Consider the following 22099-nt stretch of genomic DNA (forward strand, 5'->3'; position numbering starts at 1 on the left):
AGTGGCCTCACCCTGCCTATGTAGTGGCCTCACCCTGCCTATGTAGTGGCCTCACCCTGCCTATGTAGTGGCCTCACCCTGCCTATGTAGTGGCCTCACCCTGCCTATGTAGTGGCCTCACCCTGCCTATGTAGTGGCCCTTCTGCAGTGACACTGAGCTGCCAACGGTCTGTGTGGTCTATGTTGCATTCCTGATGGCCTGCGAGACCACGCTAAACACACTAAGAACACGCCACTCCGCTGGTGCAGCAGAGGACATTAGAGAGGCCCTTTCCACTCTGCGCTGGTCCACTTCCTGTCGATCACACATCAAAACTCTGGCAGCAGGATTTTCTGCTTGGACAAACTCTGGGAGCATATACTGTACATTTGGCCAACCTGTCAGGAGAGGTCAGACACACCTCCGGCAGAGTTTGGCTGCTGTACGGCTTCCCGAGAGAGTGTGTACGATTGTGTGAGTGTGTTTGTGTGTGTGTGTGTCAGATTCTATCAAGCGAGAAAGTCACTCTTAAAAGCACACACTTAATCCCTTCTCTCTACCTATCACTCCCCTCTCTTTACCTCTCCACTTCTCTCCCTCCCTCCCCTCCCTCAGTTCTACAGGTGTTTCCTGATCATGTTTCGTTGCAAGCGGCGGGCGATGGAGAACGGCCTGTCTTCCATGCCCTCCAAGACCACAGTGATCCAGCTCAACCGCCGGGTCCACAGCAACACTGTGGCTTGCACCGCTCAAATCTCCACAGGCCTCAACCACGGGTGCAGCACCCCAGCCACCGAGCGCACCAACCCCCCAGAAGTCACATCCTGAGGGGGCGCAGCGCCAGCAGAGGCCTGGGGGAAAGGCATGGGGACTCCCACCATGACCAATCACGGAAGAGCACTGCATGGTCAATTCTGTCACATTCACCGGACCGATTCTGATGATGCCCGCCAGAATAAACTCCCTTGTAGAGGACTCTGGAGTCCGTCCATTCAGTGTGTTTACATTGTATGTGTGTGTGTGTGTGTGTGTGTGTACAATAAAGAGAAAATACTGTATATGGGAAACTAATTGTGCATGTTGTATCTCAGACAAACGAGTGTGTGTGTGTGTGTGTGTGTGTGTGTTGACGAGTCTCCAACAGAGTGGGTGTGTATGACAGACATGTACAATAAGGAATATTGTGCAATTTGTGCATGTTGTTTCATCTAGTGCCTGTTTTCTCTGCTTTCTGTCAGTACAAACCCTGTTTAGGTGTAAATCCCTCCCTCACCCCGCCCCCCTCACCCCGCCCCCCTCACCCCGCCCCCCTCACCCCGCCCCCCTCACCCCGCCCCCCTCACCCTGCCTCCAGCTGCTGTGCTCCGTCAGAGGAAGCAGTCAGAGGTGCAATAAGCTCCCCGAGGGCACAGCTGCTCACACAGCACCACAATTGTTTGATTTGAGAATGACATTGTTATTTATTGGAGAATTAACCCATGTGAGATGATGTTGAAGGACCGTCAGAATCCCTCCAATTCACCCTTGCCTGTACAAAGACAGCTCTATGGAGATGATTGTGTGCGTGGTTTCTTTTCAATGTGGTACAAATTGTTTCATACTGACAAAGGATTGAGAGATTCCAGAGCAATACCTTGGTATATCTAAAGTGACAACACAGAGTTCAGACTAACACACCACACCTTTCTGGTTATTAGTGTAATGTAATACATACACGCAATCTCTGTTACCCGACACCACAATATACACTTTGACATTCTTTATTCGCACTGGTGTGCACGCACACACACAATAGCCGTAAATGCAGGGATAAAACCCAACAGTGAGTCATGCATCATGTGAGGAAGGAAACACAAAGACCTACGTGCAGAGGGTGTTTGGTGAAACAACACTTTCCCCCTCGTTCTTTTTGTCTTGACGGGAGTATTAATGAGAAACGAGAGGAAGGAACGAAGGACCCCCCCCCCCTCCCCCCCCACACACACACACACACGCACACACACTTGAATGGCATTTCCAGTGTAACCTTGGTAACTGCTTCTAGACGCAAGTGCTAAGTGAAAGTTATCATGACAAAGTGTTCTGATGCATAGCACCACACACACACACACACACGTGTAGAAACAGGACACAGTGGCTCATACAGATTACAATGCTGCAGCTGTTCTGCGGTTGGAAGTAACTTATTTAACTGACTTAGGCCCGCTTAACCCTTGTGCTGCCTTCGGGTCACATGACCAAAAGGTTCATAACGAACCATCGTTGTGTTTACCCAATTTTACCCAATACAAAGGCAAATAAAAATACTTTTCTTTTAACCTTCGCAATGTGGGGGGTCTGACAGCCCAACAGTTAAAAGAAAATGCTTCACTTTGTTTTTGTATGCGGTAAAGTTGTCGCAAACGAAGGTGGGTCACAATGACTGATGGGTCAGAATGACCCGAGGAGAACACAAGGGTTAATTATTTCCAACACGATTACTGCTGTAAAAAAAAAAATATGTATGTGTGTAAGCATGAACCCATGTGCCACTGTGTCCTGTCAAGGCTGAGTTAAACTGACAGCAAGGGTGAGAACATGTATATTTATCACCAGACAGGCAGGATCTTAGGAAGATAGGCCCCACAAGATCCAAGGACAGCCCCACACATGTTAAACTCCTAGCATGCAGCTCTGCACAATGGCTTGTGTGGCACTATGGAGCCTTTGTTTGAGCTACAGTCTGGTAATCTATCTGTCGAGCATCTATCGCCAACATATAGGGATTATGAGACCTGCTGCCTGCAAGAAAGCAGGAAGGTCAATTCAGAGGAGAGCAGGTTCACGGTTCAAACAGAAGGCAGCAATAGACATGCTGCAGAAGGCATGCTCAAGGGGTGTGGAACGCACACACCTGACCACACACACACCTGGTGCTTTGAAGTGGGAGGCCAGGAGAAATGTCCCAAAGGCATGAGATTACATATATATGTGTGTGTGTGTGTGTGTACATTTGTATGTATGGGTGAGTGTTGGGGGTACCTATGAAGCCTGACGAGGGCGGGTTGGGCTGGATGTTCTCCCGGGTGTTGCCCTGGACCAGATCCCAGAGCTGCCACACGTATCTGGGGTGCAGCACGTAGAACGGCTGGCTGGGATGCAGCTTCCGGTGCTCCACATACGGACTGAACAGGTTGTAGTCCGGGCTGGCATACCACTGAGGGAGATTGAGGGGGATGGACAAAGGAGAGGGAGAGGGGGAGAGAGAGAGAGAGAGAGAGAGTGCGGATCAAGCAAGAGTGTGTGGAAAGTGATAGGGCAGAGGAGGGAGAACATAAGTGATTATTGCCTGCAATCGTGATAGAAAGCATAATGGTGTGTGTCAGTCAAGCAAATTGGAACAGCAGTTAAACGGATGCCTGTGTTCATAATTGCATACTTTTCATCCATATACACACACAAACACACCCTTATTTTTCCATCAAAATTCCTTGTGTTGACGGATTGGATTAGAAAACGTATTGTTACACTGCTCTCCTTGGATAGGCTGCAATAGAAGGAACCGTTCATGATGAAAACATGCCATCAGCATGTAAGTTCCACCTGGAAACAATGAATCAACTTGGGGCGCACTTGATTTATCACTCAGTAGAATACCAAGCCAGCTTTAGGGGAGCATCTAGCAAGGTATCTGACCCGAGGTATTGGACCCGGGGTCTGGATCAGTACTTTACATCCATGTAATCCATGATGGTACACACGTCAGGGAAAAGATCAAAGCATTAGTAGAATTTTAAGGGGTTCAGGGCTGTCAAATTATTCAAAGCTCTTAAGACGTTTGACCAAATTGAGTAGTAGCAGATTCAATGCATGACGCCTACCACCCTCCAACAAGTAACATGCTCTACATAGATTCCAGCAGCATCCAATGCATGTACTAATGACTCAAAATTCAGTGTGTGTGCCTATTAAATTGTGTATTGTGTGCCAGAACATGGAGGGCGAGCGAGACGGAAGAAGATACACATGTAGCAAGATGGGAGACAGTTGGCCCGGTGAAAGACGTAGGAACCACACGCTGAAGAGAGGAGAAAAAATGGAGGGAGAGAGGACGGATGGAGAGACTGAGGGAGAAGGAGAGAGATGAAATGGCGGGGGGGGGGGACGGACGTCGTGACAGATCACATGTATGAAACACGTGAGAGCGGCACACACGGATATTAATAATGGGTGGGGTCAAAGACGGAGAAGAACCGAAGGTTGGAAAAAAAGGAAGAGAGGAAGACGAGATTGGATGGAAGAGATGGTTAATGAGGTGATGATAAAGGTTGGATAGATGTAAGTTAGATAAAGACACAGGGTGAGGATGAGTGGGATATATGTAGGCGTGCGTGTACATGTCAAAGGTTATTGTGTGTGTGTGTGTGTCTGTGGGGGGCGGGGGTATCGAATCCTGTCTCGGCTGTAGCAGAAAGATAAATGAATGTAACATTTCCTCTCATGGGCTCCTATACAGGGGTGGTTAGGACTGCAAAGACTACCATGCCCTACACAGCACCTTGTCCTTACACACACAGTGTGTGTGTATGTGTGTGTGTGTGTGTGTGTACCTTGTGTAGGTTGACAGCATAGGGTGCAGGGTCCCATGCCACCAGAGTGACATTTTGATAGAGGGAGCTGGTGTTGAACCTGTGCTTGGGGTTGTCCAGGATCTGGAACAGAACAAACCCGTTGAACCGAAGATTAGAGGGAATGTCAAAGCCATAGCTCATTTACAGGACAACAACCACAGAGACTCATACAGATACAAATACAACACAAACAGCAAACACACACACACACACACGCTCAAAGTACACACATGATATTGCAACAACCAGAGTTGCACAAACCATCATCCTGACCAGTGCAAATACACTAGAGTTAATCCTTTTTCCATTAAACCTTTGTTTCAGGTAGCAAACTCTATATACCCACACACACACAGGAGAACTGGACCCACAAGTTCACGTATTTCATTATGTGTGTATTATTCATGTCGATTATTCATATGTATATGAGCTATGTCATAGGCTGCTCCATAGCCATGCATACATTAAGCGAGTGAGCTACATATGTTCATGATCTCTAGCCGCTAACCCAGACATCATAAGAATAACACTTATTAGTGAATGTTTGCGTAATGAGGACTTTATACATTCATGGATCCTTCCGAACGGCGGTGGACTCTCTGACAAACACGTACACCCAAGACACACACACACACACACACAAACAGGCTCACCTGGGAGTTGATGACCCGGATGGTGGTCCTGTTTCCCACATCCCTTTCAAAGCCCTCGGTGGGGGCCGCATTGAACCGCAGAACTGCATCGTGGGAATCTGAGGAAAACAACCCAGAAACCACAACACGTGTCAACGGGAGCTGAACATCAGAGATCCAACAGAGATCCGATTCAAGCCCAGGACCGGGACCAGAAGCAGGCCCAGGACCGGGATCAGAAGCAGGCCCAGGACCGGGACCAGAAGCAGGCCCAGGACCGGGACCAGAAGCAGGCCCAGGAGTAGAGCAGACACACGCCAACAGACCACAGACCCAGAGGGCCCTCATCAGGACTCCTCCCTCCCCACTGTCGGAGCCTGGTCATTCAGGCTAAATCGTCCACACATCCGGATTCCACCGTCAAATCTTTGGAGCACACATTTTTGGCAGAGCACATCAAAAAACCTGAAAACAAAATTGATCATGCGCTTTGCAGAAGTGCCCGTCCCTCACTGAATCCACTAGGGTGTCCTTATCGAGCACAGTGTTTACTCCCAACAAGCACTGTGATTGGGTGAGCGGACGTTCCACATAATCTGTCGTGTTTGGAGGGTGCCTCTGGATAATTCAAACAAACAAATAAACCACGCACGCACACACACACACACACAATCACTCAGGACACCTTCTGGAACGCTGCAGTTTACTCAGCTTTAGAGAAGGTACACACACACACACACATAAACACGTGATGCACCCCTATGCCTTTTGCAATTCCTCCTATACTGTACGTTCAACATGTGTGGTTATGGCTGTCAACATGTTTTCAGTTTATATCGATCAGAATGAAGAAGAGCGTCTCGCATGTCACCAAATGTGAGAATGGAGATAGATAACCACCTTGAGTTCCATGGTGGAGGTCAGTAACCATCGCCAGGTTTTTTTCTACATAGCTTGTTACCTTTCTAGCACTGTCAGTCTCTCTCTCTCCCCCCCCCCCCCCCGACCCCCCCCCCCCCGACCCCCCCCCCCCCCCCCCCCCCCCCCGCTCTCCCTGAACCAACAAGAAGCAGGAGAGACCTCTAGTGGCCGCGGCGAGAAACTGCAGCCCCTCAGCCGCACCAGGGACACTCCACACCTTATCCGTCACTTTGAACAGTCATACATTATGGTGGAGGTTTGCCTTGAAGCCATTTACAAACCAGCACAGGCTTTTGATGCAGTTATAATGTGTCCTTCTGCTGTCCTACACACACAGTGCACACAAGCACACCCACATAAACACAAAGGCATGGCTCTGGTATACCAAAATGTGAATATTACAACACACACACACACACACACACACAAAATCACACAGTTGTGCATGTTGGTGGATAAGATCAAGGACTAGTAATGTGTGCTGTCATCGATTAAATATCGCTTCGCTGTACTTTAATTTGACAACTGGATGATTGATGCTCCCATCTGAGAATGAAATATTGTGTATATATGTGTGTGTGTGTGTGTGTGCAAGCGCGCGCGTGGATGTATGTATGCGTGCGTGTGCTTGTGCGTGTCACAGTGGATCGGCATGGAGCACGTTCACCACCTCTGAGCAACACCAAGGGAAGCAGTGTCCTGCCTGACATTGGGAGTGTGTGTGTGTGTGTGTTCCCACTCTGTGCTGACAGACGCAGCCAGACATACTAGCAACCTTGACAGTTGAACACCCCTGGGTTGCAATCAAAAGCTCCTTTGAACTAAATTAGGATTCAGAGAGTGAGAGGAAGGTTTGCATTTGCAAATGGTCCTATTGCGTTTTCAGAGGGCGACAAGCCTGGGTTTGGACAGTGCTGGTTCCAGAGGAACCAGACTTTTCTAGAGGTCTAGAGATGTAAGCGTTTGGCTACGAACAACCAGCCTGGTAATAAAGTAGAGTCCCGAACACTGCAGTACCAAACAGCTAGACGAGAGCTAGTCCCACCTAGACTGAAAACTTTGTTCATGTGTTCATTTAGCCAGCCATGCAAAGGGACATTCAGAGGGGGAATCAAAACTGCAGCCTTTCAATCTAACACAGAGGTAAACACCTGGGGTATTGGGTCATGTTAATGTTTGAAAGGCAGCACACTGTTCTGGGTAAGTCTGTCTCAGGATGGAGATATGGAGGGGAGCCTAGGAACAGACAACTATTAGCAGTCAAAGCCATTCAGGGCGCAGTTCATGCAAACCACCACAAGATGGCAGCACAACACAGCCAACAGGCCCAACAAGCACAGATCCAGACAGACGCAGAAGACAAATCTTTACAACATCTGCACCAACACAGACAGGTCTAGACTGTCAGTGGACACTTTTAATTGCAACAGTCGTAGAGTCTGTCAGCTAAAAGAGGCTGATATATGGCATAAGCCTTGGGAGATGAGAAGGAACTTAGTCAGATCAATGCAGCTAGATTTCCCGCCGTGGTCTGGTCTATAAAATATGTGTAGCAGAGTTCGACTCCCCCTGCAGTTACAAGAAGGCTCAATAATTCATGAGTCCGTTACGTTCATCAACAAAACAGAAAAGATCAACCTCCCTCCCACCTCCTCCTCCCTCCTCCTCCCGCTCGTTCTCCCCCTCCCACCACCTCCCTCCTCCTCCCACTCGCTCTCCCCCTCTCCCTCCCACCTCCTCCCTCCTCCTCCTCCCACTCGCTCTCCCCCTCTCCCTCCCACCACCTCCCTCCTCCTCCCACTCGCTCTCCCCCTCTCCCTCCCACCTCCTCCCTCCTCCTCCTCCCACTCGCTCTCCCCCTCTCCCTCCCACCTCCTCCCTCCTCCTCCCACCTCCTCCTCCCACCTCCTCCTCCCGCTCGCTCTCCCCCTCTCCCTCCCACCTCCTCCCTCCTCCTCCTCCCACTCGCTCTCCCCCTCTCCCTCCCACCTCCTCCCTCCTCCTCCCACCTCCTCCTCCCACCTCCTCCTCCCGCTCGCTCTCTCCCTCTTCCTCCCACCTCCTCCTCCCTCCTCCCTCCTCCTCCCGCTCGCTCGCTTTCTCCCTCTCCCTCCCACCTCCTCCTCCCTCCTCCCTCGCTCTCTCCCTCACCACCTCCTCCCACCCACCAGGCAACCATTTTCTTCAGAGTTGTTACCTGACAACCGATAGACAACAAAACGATGGTTTGTGTTTTCATGCAAGTAACGTCACAAGTATACGTCACACTCGACCACACTTGCATGGGCCTGTTGTTCTAATGTGTGTGTGTGTGTGTGTGTATGCATGTGCGCGTCTATGCATGTGTGGGTCTGTGTGCGTGCATCTGGGTCTGTGTGCATGCATCTGTGTGTGTGTGTGTGTGTGTGTGTGCGCATCCGTGCGTGCACAACACACGTGACATGCTTATCAATCCCCGCCAGTTCTTGTTTAGTCTCACAGATAACCAGACCCTTCATCTCATCCAGTACATGATGAGGGAACAAGCAGGAATGCAAACCGCTCTTTTTTCTCTAGGGAGTCAGGTGGCTGAGCGGCTAGGGAAGCATGCTAGTAATCAGAATGTTGACTGTTCGATTCCCGGCCGTGCCCAAAAAAAACAATGATGTTGTGTCCTTGGGCGAGGCACTTCACCCTACTTGCCTCGGGGGGAATGTCCTTGTACTTACTGTAAGTCACTCTGGATAAGAGCGTCTGCTAAATGAATGAATGAATGTATTCTCTGCAACGTACATATCTAGCAGAGATATGCGCACCATCTTCCTGCCTCGACCTGCACCTCAGAACTGTTCATGCATATCCATGTTTGACATGCAGCTCCAGAACATTCTACAACGATAGGAAGACATGCACCAGCTAGTTCTCTGTGTGTTTAGCTATGTGAGGTGTAGCTCAGGTGGTTAGAGCACTTGACTACCAATCAAGAGGTCACAGGTTCAAATCCCCTCTGCAAATCCCCCTCTGCACTGTTATGGATAAGATAAGATAAGGCTGACCATGTTGAACAGCCATGTGTTGTGGCATTATTAAATGGTAAATGGACTGCATTTAGCCTTGTGTGAATCTCGATGCTGAACATGCACACCTCTCCTAAGTAAGAACATAACCCTCTCCCCTGTGCTGTGTCATGTGCCATATGGGCTCTGCAGCACAGGCCTGCCAAGGACGAACCCATGAGCCCAGAGGAAGACGATGCCTTGTGATTGGTGCATTATGAAGCTATAGGGGTGATGTGACAACAACTTGATTGGCTAGCGGAGGGGGGTCCTCTCTTTCTTCAGACGAGCCATCTGTCGCACAGTTCACACTCCCCCCAGGCACCCGGGAGCAGCCAATAGAGGCAGGGCCACGCCATCACACACACACACACACACACACACACGTGTGCACACGGCACAATAGTGACGCCTATCAGAATCCTAGTCAAGATAAGATCACATTCACACTCTTACAGACCATTCACCAGTCTGAGGTCATCAACAGTTACCTTGGCTGTTCTTTTCTGAACATTTACAACTAGGGCCACACTATACTACCACCTCCTTCTCTCTTTACTGCTGTCCCTCCTTCCCTCTCTCCCACTTCACCTACCTCTCTTCTGGTCTCCCTCCCCACCCTCCACTCACCGATCTCTTGTCCCAGTCCGGAGTGCAAGATGGCCCCAGCAGACGCGACCACGGCGCAGCTCCCGAAGCCCTTCTTCCCCCCCTGCAGGTACAGCTCCTCCAGGCTCCTAGGGGGCACCAGCTCGGCCCAGCCCAGGTCGGAGAAGGGCTGCTCGGAGCCGTCGAGTGTGCGCAGCTTGGCCTGTCTCCTCATCTGACAAAGCAGGTCCCTGGGGCTCTGGGTGTCACGCCGCTGGCCCGTGAAGGCCACATGGTGCTTGTTGGTGCTCAGGTAGTCCTTCATGGCGCGCTGCAGCCTGGGGCTCAGCATCGCGGCCGAGGCGCTGCCCTTCCTCAGCCTCTGGACCACCGAGGCCGACTTGGAGAAGTAGTAGTCCTCGGACGAGTCGGCTGCCTCTCCTCGGCCCGCCGTCGTCCTGCGAGCGTTCCCCTTCTCCTTCTCCTCCTCCTCCTCCTCCACCACCTCCTCCACCTCCTCGCCGCCATCTCCGCGCCGCGAAGCCTGGTTCTGGCGCCGGCTGATGGAGGTTCTCTCCCGGTTCCGTGTCACTGGGTCGGGGTAGGAGTCCACGTTCTCCGTGCCAAAGGAGGACCAGGCTGCCAGGCTCTGAGGGTCCAGGTAGTCCTGCTGTGTGGCGTACTGGCTGTAGGGGGCGCCGTCTGGGCTCGGGCTCATCTCCAGGCTGGGCTCTGATGTGGAGGAAGAGGGTGTGGGGTCCAGGCCCTGATATGTGTAGGCGGTGGAGAGAGGGGAGGCCGGCTCTGGACGGGAGCCCAGGATGGTGTGGTGTTTGTGGGTCAGGGCTTGGACGGAGCCCAGGATGGTGTGGTGTTTGTGGGTCAGGGCTTGGACGGAGGCCAGGCGGCGGGTGTCGGGGTGCTGGGAGAGGGAGGAGAAAGAGGAGGAAGAGGCGGGGCCAGAGGAGGAAAGGGGCTCGTTCACGTGGGCATCCAGGAAGTAAGAGAGCAGGGCCAGGAAGACGAGGGCCCAGGCTAGCATGCCCAACAACACCAGCCGACGCCACTGCTTCATACTGGACATGGTCACACACACACACACACGTGCAGGCGACGACCCTCCGCACCCAGACCAGCAGAGAGCAACCTGCCCAGAGGTCAGCCGGAGGGCCTGTTAAAGATTTAAAAGGGTTGCAATTTTAAGTCTCTAAATAAAACAGGTTCATTTTAGCTGCATGTGTTTAAGCCCAAAAAATGATTAGGTCTTTTTCATTTGGATATCTGCCCGATCGTGTGTCTCTGGAGACTCACCTCAAACGATGTCCCTTCTATTTGTTGGAGTCCATGAATCTTCTAGAGCAGAATTGGGCCCTGTGGAACGACAGAGTACAAATGAGCAGAGGGATTTGGAAGAAGGGAGAACAAGCACAGAAGCAGGGAAAGACACACTCAGAGGAGGAGGGAAAACAAATGAACCACTAAATTGCCTGACACCTGAGCACCACATGTAATGGTGAGGTTTTCTGTCTGTGTTGTAATAGAGCCCATCTCTAGAGAGCAGAAAAGTAGCTGTGGGCAGGGAAGGACTCCTCTAGTCCTAATTATGGTTCTCTACTTCTGTGGGCTGACCTTGTGGTAGCCAAGCCCAGCTAAGGAGCTCTGAGTCAGGCAGAAAAGTCTCAGGAGAGCCCCTCTGGTGCTCCAGACCTCCCAGCAGGGCCCAAACAGAGAAGCTAGATTTTTTTATAATAAAAAAAACAGGTCTATAGCATGCTCTTTTATTAAACAAACTAAATTGCCTTATGTTATTTATCTTATTTACACAACGGCATGTCATTCCTGTCTCTACATGGTCAGGCGGCCATGTCCCGTCCCCCCCGTCCCCCGTCCCAAAGCTGTAAACCTGGAGTGTGTACTCATGTGGCGCTGTCCATGCCAAGAAATAAAGACAGACAGCCGGGATCCTTCCTTAGCAGCTTGGAAGTTTGAGATCTTTCAAGAGTTCACCGTGTGTAAACAAGCCTTAGCAGCCCCGTCGGCAACAACAACATCATCCTCCGCTCTCTTCACAACCTCACAACCAGCTGCCGCAACTCAACAGACCTCGCAGCCTGGTCGTCCTCATCCACACACACCTCTCTGCTGCTCCGCCTATACTCTCAGGCCCAGTCTGCCAGGCATGGATTAAGCTTAGTCCTCGCCTAAAACCCTTTTCACTGGAGATCTTCATTTTTTTTTTTTTTAGGTCTAGGCTTAATCCATCTGGGGAAACTGGGCCTGAGTGTGTGTGTGTGTGTGTGCGTGTCTGTGGATAGTCTACGTCACCTGGCAGTAATCACGATCTGTGCCCCAGTAATTGCAGTTAAACAACAAATGTGGCACAGATGGAAAAGAGGAGGAAGAGGAAAAGAGGAGGAAGAGAAAAAGAGGAAGGCTGGAGTGAGAGTTAAAGGGACAGAAACAAGCAGGAAAGAGAGAAAGGATAATGCAGAGCTAGAGAGCTGGCTGAGGAGGGAGACAAAAAGAAACGAGACAGAGAGAGACAGAGAGACAGAGAGACAGAGAGAGAGAGAGAGACAGAGAGAGACAGAGAGAGACAGAGAGACAGAGAGACAGAGACAGATGTAGGAAGGAATTGGTGTGGAAGTGTCGAGATTTAGAAAGAGAGGTTGAGAGAGAAGAACTTGAGACAGAGGAAGCCTTATCACTTGGTCTACTTACTGTCGCACATCAAAAGAGACAGGCAGCTTGTTGCCCCACATTCACATCCATTTCCTAACGGTGCTATAAAGATAACGGACACCTAATCTGTCATTGTCAGTAAGCCCTGTTGAAACTGTGCTCATTACCTCGACTTCATAGTAAAACAAAAAATATTTTAGGGAAACAGTACAGTACACAGAACCATTGTGTCCAACTGTCCAATTTCAATTGAGTTTTTGGAATTTAAATAGTTCATGAACAGAATGTCCTTACAGATCCACTTTCGAGCTGACAGACTAACAATGGCTATACAGCGAGAGAGAAAGGGAGACAGCTTGGGGGGAAATTGGGCGAAAGAAGGTTAGTGCAAAGCTATGTCATGAAATGTACATCCTCTATAATTCATCAGCTTGTCAGCGCATCTTGCTCTGTTAAGACACACGCACATACACACACAGACATGACACACACACACACACACACACACACAGGAGAGCACCTCCACGGGAGATCCCCCTCTGGGGGGGGGGGACTGAGAAAGACTGAGGAGAGGAAAGGATGAATAGAGAAGAAGAGGAAGAGAGGAGTGGAGGAAGAAAGGAGAGGCAGAGTAGATAAAGGGAGGAGTGGAAAAACTGAGCCATCTACCTCCACAGACACCGGAACATCTACCTCCACAGACACCGGAACATCTACCTCCACAGACACCGGAACATCTACCTCCACAGACACCAGAACATCTTGAACCCAGACTGACACACAGGGGTCCGTCTCCTTGGAGACACACACACACACACACACACACGTGGTTCAGAAGAAGACATCCAGACAGAGGGGAAGATGGAGAAAAAGCAAAAGATGGAAATAGAAAGGGAGGGAGAGAGCGAGATACTGGGTTTTGTAGAGTAAATGAGAGAGGGATGGAAGGACTTGATAATTGGGCCGCTGGAGATTGAGGTACCTCATTAAAAACAAACCTCCACGAAGAGGAATGTGGTGGGAGAACGAGAGAGTGGTTTAGAAGGCTGTGATTACTAGAAGTGGGAGAAGAATGAGTCAGAGAGAACAAGATGTCCTCCACAATGCTGCTGCTCACTCTACTGAAAACACACACACACACACACACACACACAGATAAAACACAGACTAAGCAGTTTGTTCTTCATTAAATATTAAGTGTCCAGGAGTGATGAAAGTGTGCGTGCGCATATGTGTTCTTGTGAGTGTTCTTAAAACCTTTCTCTTTTCTGTCAAATAAGTGCCTGGGGAAAGCTACGACCTTCACTGACGCAAAGTAGGTACTTATCTAATCAGCGGCAGCCTGCACAGAAGAACACACCGGGACCGTAGTCCAGAGATAAACAACACCATGAAGATGACGTGCTGAGAGTCCAGGCTGAGATAGAGGGGTGTAAAGTCAGGGTGCACGGGGGAGGATCAGTATCATCCAGAGAAAAGATAAGGAGATCATATTATTTGTGTGGTTTAATATACATTCCCTGACCCCCCCTCCCCGACCCCCCGCTCCCTCCAGGTTCACCCACCCCCAGGCCCAGGGGCAAGCCAAGTTATTATTACTGTACACGGCTACCTGATACTGTAGCTAATAGCTACTGGCGCTTGGGTAGGATATCTGGAGTTTAACCCTCGATGGGCACCGTGGTCCTAAGCATCATGCTCTGCTCTGTCCGCTAGCAGGCTAACGACTGCATTATAGGCTGCATTTTCTATCCGAATAATGCAGCACAGCTGAATAATGATCAAGGTGGGAAGTGTTTCATTCGATCAAAGCTGGACAAAGGAGACGGGGAGAGCACTAGAGAAAAAGAGAAAGGGGAAAATACAGTCAAGGAGAGACAGCAGGGAGATGGAGAGAAACAGGCAAAGAGGGGATATGGGAGGAGAGGAGAGTGAGAGAGCAGGGGGAAAGAAAGAAACTTGGAGAAAGACGAGAGAGAGAGAGAGAGAGAGAGAGAGAGAGAGAGAGAGAGAGAGAGACGGAGAGAGAAGCGAAGCATGGCAGTAAAAGAGAAGGAGGAAGACGCTCAAACAGCTAGCTGCAGCAGGAGAGCTTTGAAGAGCGAAAGCAGGAGTCTGTCAGATGAAGAGACGCAGCCGTCTCTGCTGGATGGAGGGATAATCTGTTGTTCATCTCTCCGCCCTCCTCATCCCTTGTTTCTCATCCCAAGAGCTAAACACTGGGGGTTAAAGCCCCTCCCACAACGCCTGCCTGGTTCTAATCCTGTGGCTGCATTAGGAGTCACTTCCTGTTCCCAATAACAGCCTTCCCGTCTGACACCTTTTCCTGTTCCTTTCTCCGGTCATTTTCCTCCCTTTTCTTCCTGCCAGCAGGGGATATGTGACTGTGTGTGACTGTGTGTGTGTGTGTTACCTATCCAGTGGGCCGTGTGATTTTGTACCAGCCATGGTTATGCTGTGTCACAGGCTTGAAGCATGTGGGGCTGAACACACACACTGAAGGCCACAGATGAGCTTGGCTCATTCTAGCCATGCCCTGGCCTGCCAATCAAACGGAGTACTCACACACACTACGGAAAGTACAATAACAATTGTACTTTGTCTCTGTAGGCCATCTACTCACTTCTCACTTCTTCTCCCTCTTTATACGAAGAAGAAGAAGAAGAACGGATTACAACAACTAAACCCTATTTCAAAGTCAGGTTAGTGGTTTTAAATGCGCGCACACACACACACACACACACACACACACACACACACACACACACACACACACACACACACACACACACACACACACACACACACACACACACACACACACACACACACACACACACACACACACACACACACACAAGGTCTGATGAGGTCTGGGTCAGACCTGAGAACATGATGTCAATTATAGACTGATCCTGCAGAGGAGGATTAGAGCTGCTGTCCTCTTCTGAATCACTTCTCTCTCCCCTTTCCCCTTCTCTTCCATCACCCGCTGCTCTCCCTATCCTTCTCCCTCTCCCTCTCCCTCTCCGTCCTCCTCTCTTCACCTCCTCTGCTGCTTTGCTAAGACTCTCTACCACACTGAAGCGCTGACTGGATTTGCTGTTTGAAATAGCTCCGTTGTGTGTTTCCAATGAGACACACCGGTTCTGTTCCCCTTCCAGACGCTCCCACCTGTACTGGGACCTGGGGGGGGCGGAAGTCTCTCCCTCAGTCACCGCTGCCTGTGTCTTCTTCCATCTGGTACACAGGATTCACACCTGACCTGCAGCGCTGAGCGGAAGCGCGCACACACACACACCTTCCAGGCACAATAGGGGAGTACAGTGCACAGAGATATGATATCACAGACGAGTATAACATGCCATGATCCCCCCCCCCTCCCCCCCCCTCCTCCCTCCCCCTATGGGAAACACTGGAACGCCACACAGACATGCACAGCCACAAGGGTAGGATTATATTTAGCTGGACACACACGCACACACACCTGGTTTGAGAAACCACAGTAGCAATCTAGCTTCCACTCCACCACCATCGTGTATCTATGGGAAGCAACCCAAACCCTGTCATTACAGACAGGTGGATATGGTTCACCCAGACACGGAAGAGAGTTTGTTTGACACGACAGAGCAGTAGACAAAGACTGACTTCGAAAGATCATGCAGTCGCATGAGGGATGGGATTTTTTTTTTTACATGTATTTCGAGATTAAATCGAACCAAATAAAGTCTTTGAATGATCATCAGTAGACTGAGGGGTTTTCTATTGGTATGGCAGTTTCTTGACAGGATATATATTGAGTCACTCACCAGATCCAGGGCTAACCACACATTGTGACACCACGTAGCACTGCATCATCATGTTTCATATACCACAGACTAAAAGTCCCACACTGCCACCCTGTCATTCTGACACATCAGTCACTGTGACCCACCGTCGTTTGCAACAACTTTACCGCATACAAAAACAAAGTGAAGCATTTTCTTTTAACTGTTGGGCTGTCTCAGACCCCCCACATTGCGAAGGTTAAAAGAAAATAATTTTTATTTGCTTTTGTATTGGGTAAAATTGGATAAACACAACGATGGTTCATTATGAACCTTTGGGTCATGTGACCCGAAGGCAGCACAAGGGTTAACTAACATTACAGACAATAGTTGTTTCAAATGGGTTTGTAACAGTAGAGTTTACAAAATAATTCAATGATTTATTCAAAGAAAGCCATGCCGTAGATTTGAACCAAACCTACATACGTAGCACCAGGGCAAAACTATACCACTCCCAAATCAAGTTTCAGTTAAGTGCTCTGTTGACAAGGGGTAAATGTAAAAGGAGATAAAAAGGAGAGGAGAGACCCAAGGCCAGGCACTTTAAAGAGAGGAGGTAGAGAGAAAGAGATGAGAGCAGAGGAGATGAGAGCAGAGGAGATGAGAGCAGAGGAGAGGACAAGCCGGTCTCTCCCCCCGCCTCCCGACCTTCACCGCCCGTCCTCCTTTGGATAAATCTCACGGGACGCCGCGTCCAAACGACAGCCCATTGCCGGTGAGATGAAGGGTCTGGCACTCTCCAAGCACAGCCCCCGCTGTGAGCCAGGTTCCATCCAGGAAACGCAGCATCGCGTCGGACATTATAGCACCATAAATACAGAGGCTGAGTACCAGGCCTATACAAGGCCCACAGCAGTTCATCCTGGAGACTGGACACAGATTCACCCCCTGGGGGACACTAGGGGGAATCTTCCCTTCCTGGCCTGTTTGGGGGGGGGGGGGCAGAGATGATGAAGGTGACTGCATAAATGACCCTCACAAGTACAGGGAGATAAGCACCTCTCTAATACACCCCAGAGATGGGCACTTCTAACTCTGATTGGTTGGTTGGAGGTTCCCGGAAGTAGGCTCTTACCTATGAGAGCCTTTTTTATTGGTGGTACTGTTTAAGAATACAATGATGTAATTATCGTTGATTGCATTAAGACTTCAGACACACATGCACAGTACACACGAACGTGCATACTGTGCACACACACATCCTGTGAGGCTCATACACAGGGCTAATTAAACACAACATCTGTTTAAGTGTGAATTAGCTGGATTCATTGTGATTACATCACTAGCAAAGATAGAGGGAGAGAGAGGAAAAAGAGAGCGAGAGAAAGAGAGAGCGAGAGAAAGGGTGAGCGAGAGAGACAGGGTGTGTGTGAGACAGAGAAGCCGCTGACCAACTCCAGTCCTCTTCAGAGAGCATTCACCTTCGCCGCTTTCAGTCCCTGTACTTATTCAGAAGTCCTCTCCAGACACACGCGCACACACAAACTCCTTTCGAATCACCAGCAACCCAATACAAGACACATGAAAGCCTGAGAACTTATGGGCTATTGTAAAGCAGCTCAAGACACAAATATTGTACCGCAGCACCACACCAGCTGAACGGCTCTTTTAATGATCTTAGTGAACGTGTGAAGGAGGCACACGGATCACCTCACCGGCATGCGTTTCTCCCACAGCTCCCTGCTCCCATGCAGACTGACACCCAGCCATGGACACGAACAGAGGAGCACAGCTGCTCTCAGTCACCACCACCCCCACCCCCCCACACCCCCCAGCCCTCCTCTTCTTCTGAAGCTTGTGTAACTACAGCTCTGCTCTGAACCCAAGTGTCCGAAATTACACCTCAACTTTCCCCAACATGCCCCTCTCCTGACCACCCCCCCCTCATCCACAACCCACCCACCCCCCTCACACCTCGCATAGCCCCTTTACACTCTCAACTGCAGCCCTCCTTCCTGGGAAACCCCTGATACGATGGCAGGGGATTGGGAACAGCTGTGTAGCATATGCTTTCACCTGTCCTGTCATGTCCGGTCAGACAAAAGAGGTCAAACGGATGCAAATTCAATTCAGGTGACAATGCTGGAAGGGATACAAAAAGGGACCATTGCAAAAATGAAGGAGGGAGGTGAGAGAGAGGGTGAGAGAGAGCAAGAGAGAAAGAGAGAGAGAGAGGGGGGGGGGGGATCCACATTACACATCTGTTAAGACATTAGCTCACTGACCTGCTTCAGGTATGTCTGTGTGTCTCTGTGTCTGTCTGTGTTTGACATGAAGTCCCTTGCTGGAGACTGTGTGTGTGTACCAGTGAACACCTGTGGACTTCCTACCGTCCCTTAGGAAGTGTGCCCAGTTCAGGTCCATAAATAGGCAGCTGCAGACCCAGAGAGGTGCCAGTCTGTGTGCTGTGCTAATTGGACAGAAATATGTGCAATAACACGAATGCAGATGTTCTAAGGCGGTCATAGCACTCAGGGGGTTGGCGTGTGTGTGTGTGTGTGTGTGTGTGTGTGTGTGCTTGTTGGGAACCATTAGAGTCATCATTTGAATAAAATGATTTGCATACAAGGTTTGTTAGACTTGAGCACCACTCACACATCCTTTACATGAACAAAACAAAGTCTGTTTGGCAACCTTTTAAACTTTCTTGAAGTGCAGCCTAATATGCAATCAACAAAGCTGTTTGCAGAATCCTTGAGTAACATGCTTAGCCTCTTATGGACGAAAAGCAGCATCATTTGATGTGGGTTCTTTTCCTTATCAACAACAACAAATGGAATTGTAATTCCTTCTCTAGCAGACACACTTATAAGCAGTGCTGTTCACAGTCCAATTTTAACCAATATTTGAAAGACAAACATATTTACATTTATGCATTTACTGTGCAAAAAAAAACTTATCTTAAGCATTCATGCTGCTCATTCATATTCTTACATTCATACTCATTCTTCTTCTTATATACATTTTATATTCTAAATTATTTAATTTTTGAGATCGAGTTAGACTATACGATCCGTGTATGTTTATTGTTTGCACCTTCCTGCCACAGTAAATTCCGTGTTTGTGTAAACCTATATGGCAAATAAACCGAATTCTGATTCTGATGTGCGACAGCCCCAAATGACCCTAACTAAATGTATCATAAACACGCTAATGCGGGAACATTGGAATACATCAATTAGAATGACCTAATAATAACCTAAAAGGACATAATAAAAGGACATAATAATAATGACCGAGCTACGATAAATAACCTACAGCGAATTATTTATATTTAAAATGTCACATCTGAAAGTACTGCGTGACACAAGCCTGTGTTTAAAAACACTAGGACATTGATTAATGGAGACAGTTGAGTTTGGTCAACTAGGAAAACGATCACACGTTTTAGCACAATATTACATAATTCAGTTTGTTAACATGACAAATAGCTTTTGAAAGGATTCCAACTTGCTACATAGGAGTCGCCTGTTCTACAAAATATTCCAGCATCTTTCCTACCGTGGTTTGCCCCTTACCCAGAAAAAGAATGATGCACCGTCTATAGCTTGAACGACGCATTGTCAAATTATGTTCTACTCGTACATATAAGACCTAATTTAAATACCGTGATTGACGGTTACCAATATAATGATAAGTCCGGTGACAACACGGCGGACTGCTCGCACAAAGCGCTCCTAAGCGTGATGGGCAACTGCTTGCGAACGCTGCAGCATGAGAGAGACCGCGAGCACAGAACAAAGCCTTACCTAAAAAACGTGCCCATTTTAATTGTTCTCGACACGTCCGATATCCATTTTCTTCCGCCGTTTGTCTAATCACAGTGTGCAAAATGCACACCGCTATTTCTAAGCGCAGTGAATCAACCGCCTCCGCGAACGAGGTGCACATCGGTGTTGTCTGTCACATTGTTGCTGGCCTTTTCTTGCATCCACTTGATGTGTGGTCAAGGGGGCGGAGCGACTACCGCTCTTTGAGCTTCTCAACGCAGAGCTGCTTTACGCTGTAATCACCAGATGGGAAGTAATGGAATGTAGGAAATACATTGTTAATGATTTTTTTTTCCTATCAGTACTTTACTTCACTATTGCATTTTCTGACAACTTTTTACTTTCATTACTCACAATTTTTACACAAATATCTGTACTTTTACTTCTTACATTTTCAAACCAGGCTCCTTACTTTAGTTTTAATCTGTATTTAGTGGCATGATCAATATAATGTATTGCCATTGTGCGTCGTTTCCTGGCCATTGTGCGTCGTTTCCTGGCCACTGTGCGTCGTTTCCTGGCACAACTGTAAGCTACACGGAGCATGGCAGAAGGCAGCTAGAAGAATGTGCACCACACGTTCTTCCATTTATGACATTTCATGGCCACAAAGGTGACTTTACAGCAAACAAGACGGTTTGTGGCGGTCCTACTCAATCACAGGAGAATACTGAATCAGCAGCAGAAGCACATGGTCAGCATGGTCAAACTATTCATCTGCCCAGTGTCATTATTAACAGTAAGCTGACATGGTTCAACTCTCCTTGGTATCCAGACAACCCTATAGGGTATAAGGGCCGTATTGCAATCATAAAAGTGTGTGTGTGTGTGTGAGAGAGAGAGAGAGAGAGAGAGAGAGAGAGAGGTTATATTACTGTAACAGTGTATCCACCAGCTCTGTCACTGTGTGTACTGCATCATCGCTTGCTGATGGGGATCTCACTGCAGCCCAGAGTGAGGACACCGTATAAATGGTTTGTCGATGTCATCTTACTGGTTTTGTATCCGTGACATATCCACGTTGTATGTGTTCTATGTTTACAGTGGGGGGGGGGGTGCTGTTGTGTTTGTGGGGTTGTCAGAGTGTGTCCCAACGGACACGAGTGTAGCGCCTCTGTGTAGTGTGTGTGTATAGGGTGTGGGTGTGGCGTGTGTGTAGCTTGTGTTTGTAGAGTGTGTGTGTAGCCTGTGTGTGTAGCCTATGTGTGTAGCTTGTGTTTGTAGTGTGTGTGTGTGTAGCCTGTGTGTAGACTGTGTGTGTGTGTGTAGCGTGTGCTGTGTTGTTCTTGTGTTTCGCCGCTGTACTCTTAATTGTCTCATCAGTAAATGTCAAACGTCCAAATGGCACCGCAGGCCCGATTTATTTATTCATTTGTGTTCCATCAGATGCAGCCGTGCAGTGCTACGCAGCAATTACAGGCACACGGCACCCACTAATAAATCACGAGGATGAGCGCAGACCGGCCGACTGGAAAACGACGACAGACCAAACTACAGAATCCACCAACCTTCGTCTGTAGAGGTTAGGATGGGCCGACAAACACACGTCCCCCCTCGATGGGCGTCTCAGAGAGATCTGTCAGGAGGATGGAGAGACGTACGCACACACGCACCACGCACGCGCACGCACACACGCATCACGCACACACTCGAAGTCTCTTGCAGACACGCAGTGGTGAACTAGAAAGTAGAATGCGGACACAGCAACCTTTTACACAGCAGCGTTTTGTTCAGCCACGCACACCAGCCTTTTTATAGAGACACACACAACCTCTTAATGGAAGATGACTCACACACACTCACAGGTGGGCTGTCTCTGTGTCTGAACACTTTCCTATCCTGAGGATAATGTCAAAGGATTTGTACCCTTTTGTTTGTGTGTGTGAGTGTGTGTGTGTGTGTGTGTGGATGCATGCATGCATGTCTGTCTGACCCAAAGTAGTAGTTACATAATGCTGAATAATCGACCTTCCTCACAGACCCCCTACACACACACCCACGCCTACTAGACACACACACCTACCCTTACACTGCCTCAAGGACATGCAGTGCAG

The 22099-nt window shown here is 49.1% G+C and overlaps 2 protein-coding genes and 1 long non-coding RNA gene across 3 annotated transcripts in view; 1 reads left to right on the plus strand and 2 right to left on the minus strand.

Moving 5' to 3' along the window:
* The window catches only part of tmtops2b (teleost multiple tissue opsin 2b), a 27652-nt gene extending 26399 nt beyond the window's left edge, over positions 1-1253 (plus strand). Inside the window, exon 4 of the mRNA XM_084689240.1 lies at positions 596-1253. Coding sequence (XP_084545366.1) covers positions 596-808 — 213 coding nt within the window. The 3' untranslated portion in view covers positions 809-1253. The remainder of the gene's footprint in view (positions 1-595) is intronic.
* Positions 1-10850, minus strand: part of st6gal2a (ST6 beta-galactosamide alpha-2,6-sialyltranferase 2a) — a 15212-nt gene extending 4362 nt beyond the window's left edge. Inside the window, exons 1-4 of the mRNA XM_084689239.1 lie at positions 9809-10850; positions 5244-5341; positions 4570-4671; positions 3002-3176 (exon numbers count right to left, since the gene is read on the minus strand). Of these exons, the coding sequence (XP_084545365.1) occupies positions 3002-3176; positions 4570-4671; positions 5244-5341; positions 9809-10850 (1417 nt within the window). The remainder of the gene's footprint in view (positions 1-3001; positions 3177-4569; positions 4672-5243; positions 5342-9808) is intronic.
* Positions 10851-10880: 30 nt separating this feature from the next.
* Positions 10881-20130, minus strand: LOC146233696 (uncharacterized). The gene is made up of 3 exons (XR_014741600.1): positions 20025-20130; positions 11078-11137; positions 10881-10937 (listed from the first exon to the last, which is right to left on the minus strand). It is a non-coding gene; the product is annotated as an uncharacterized LOC146233696 (long non-coding RNA).
* Between the last annotated feature and the right edge of the window lie 1969 nt (positions 20131-22099).

Source organism: Hypomesus nipponensis, chromosome 23 (assembly GCF_054491055.1).
Source record: "Hypomesus nipponensis isolate SF chromosome 23, ASM5449105v1, whole genome shotgun sequence".
Lineage (NCBI taxonomy): Eukaryota > Metazoa > Chordata > Actinopteri > Osmeriformes > Osmeridae > Hypomesus > Hypomesus nipponensis.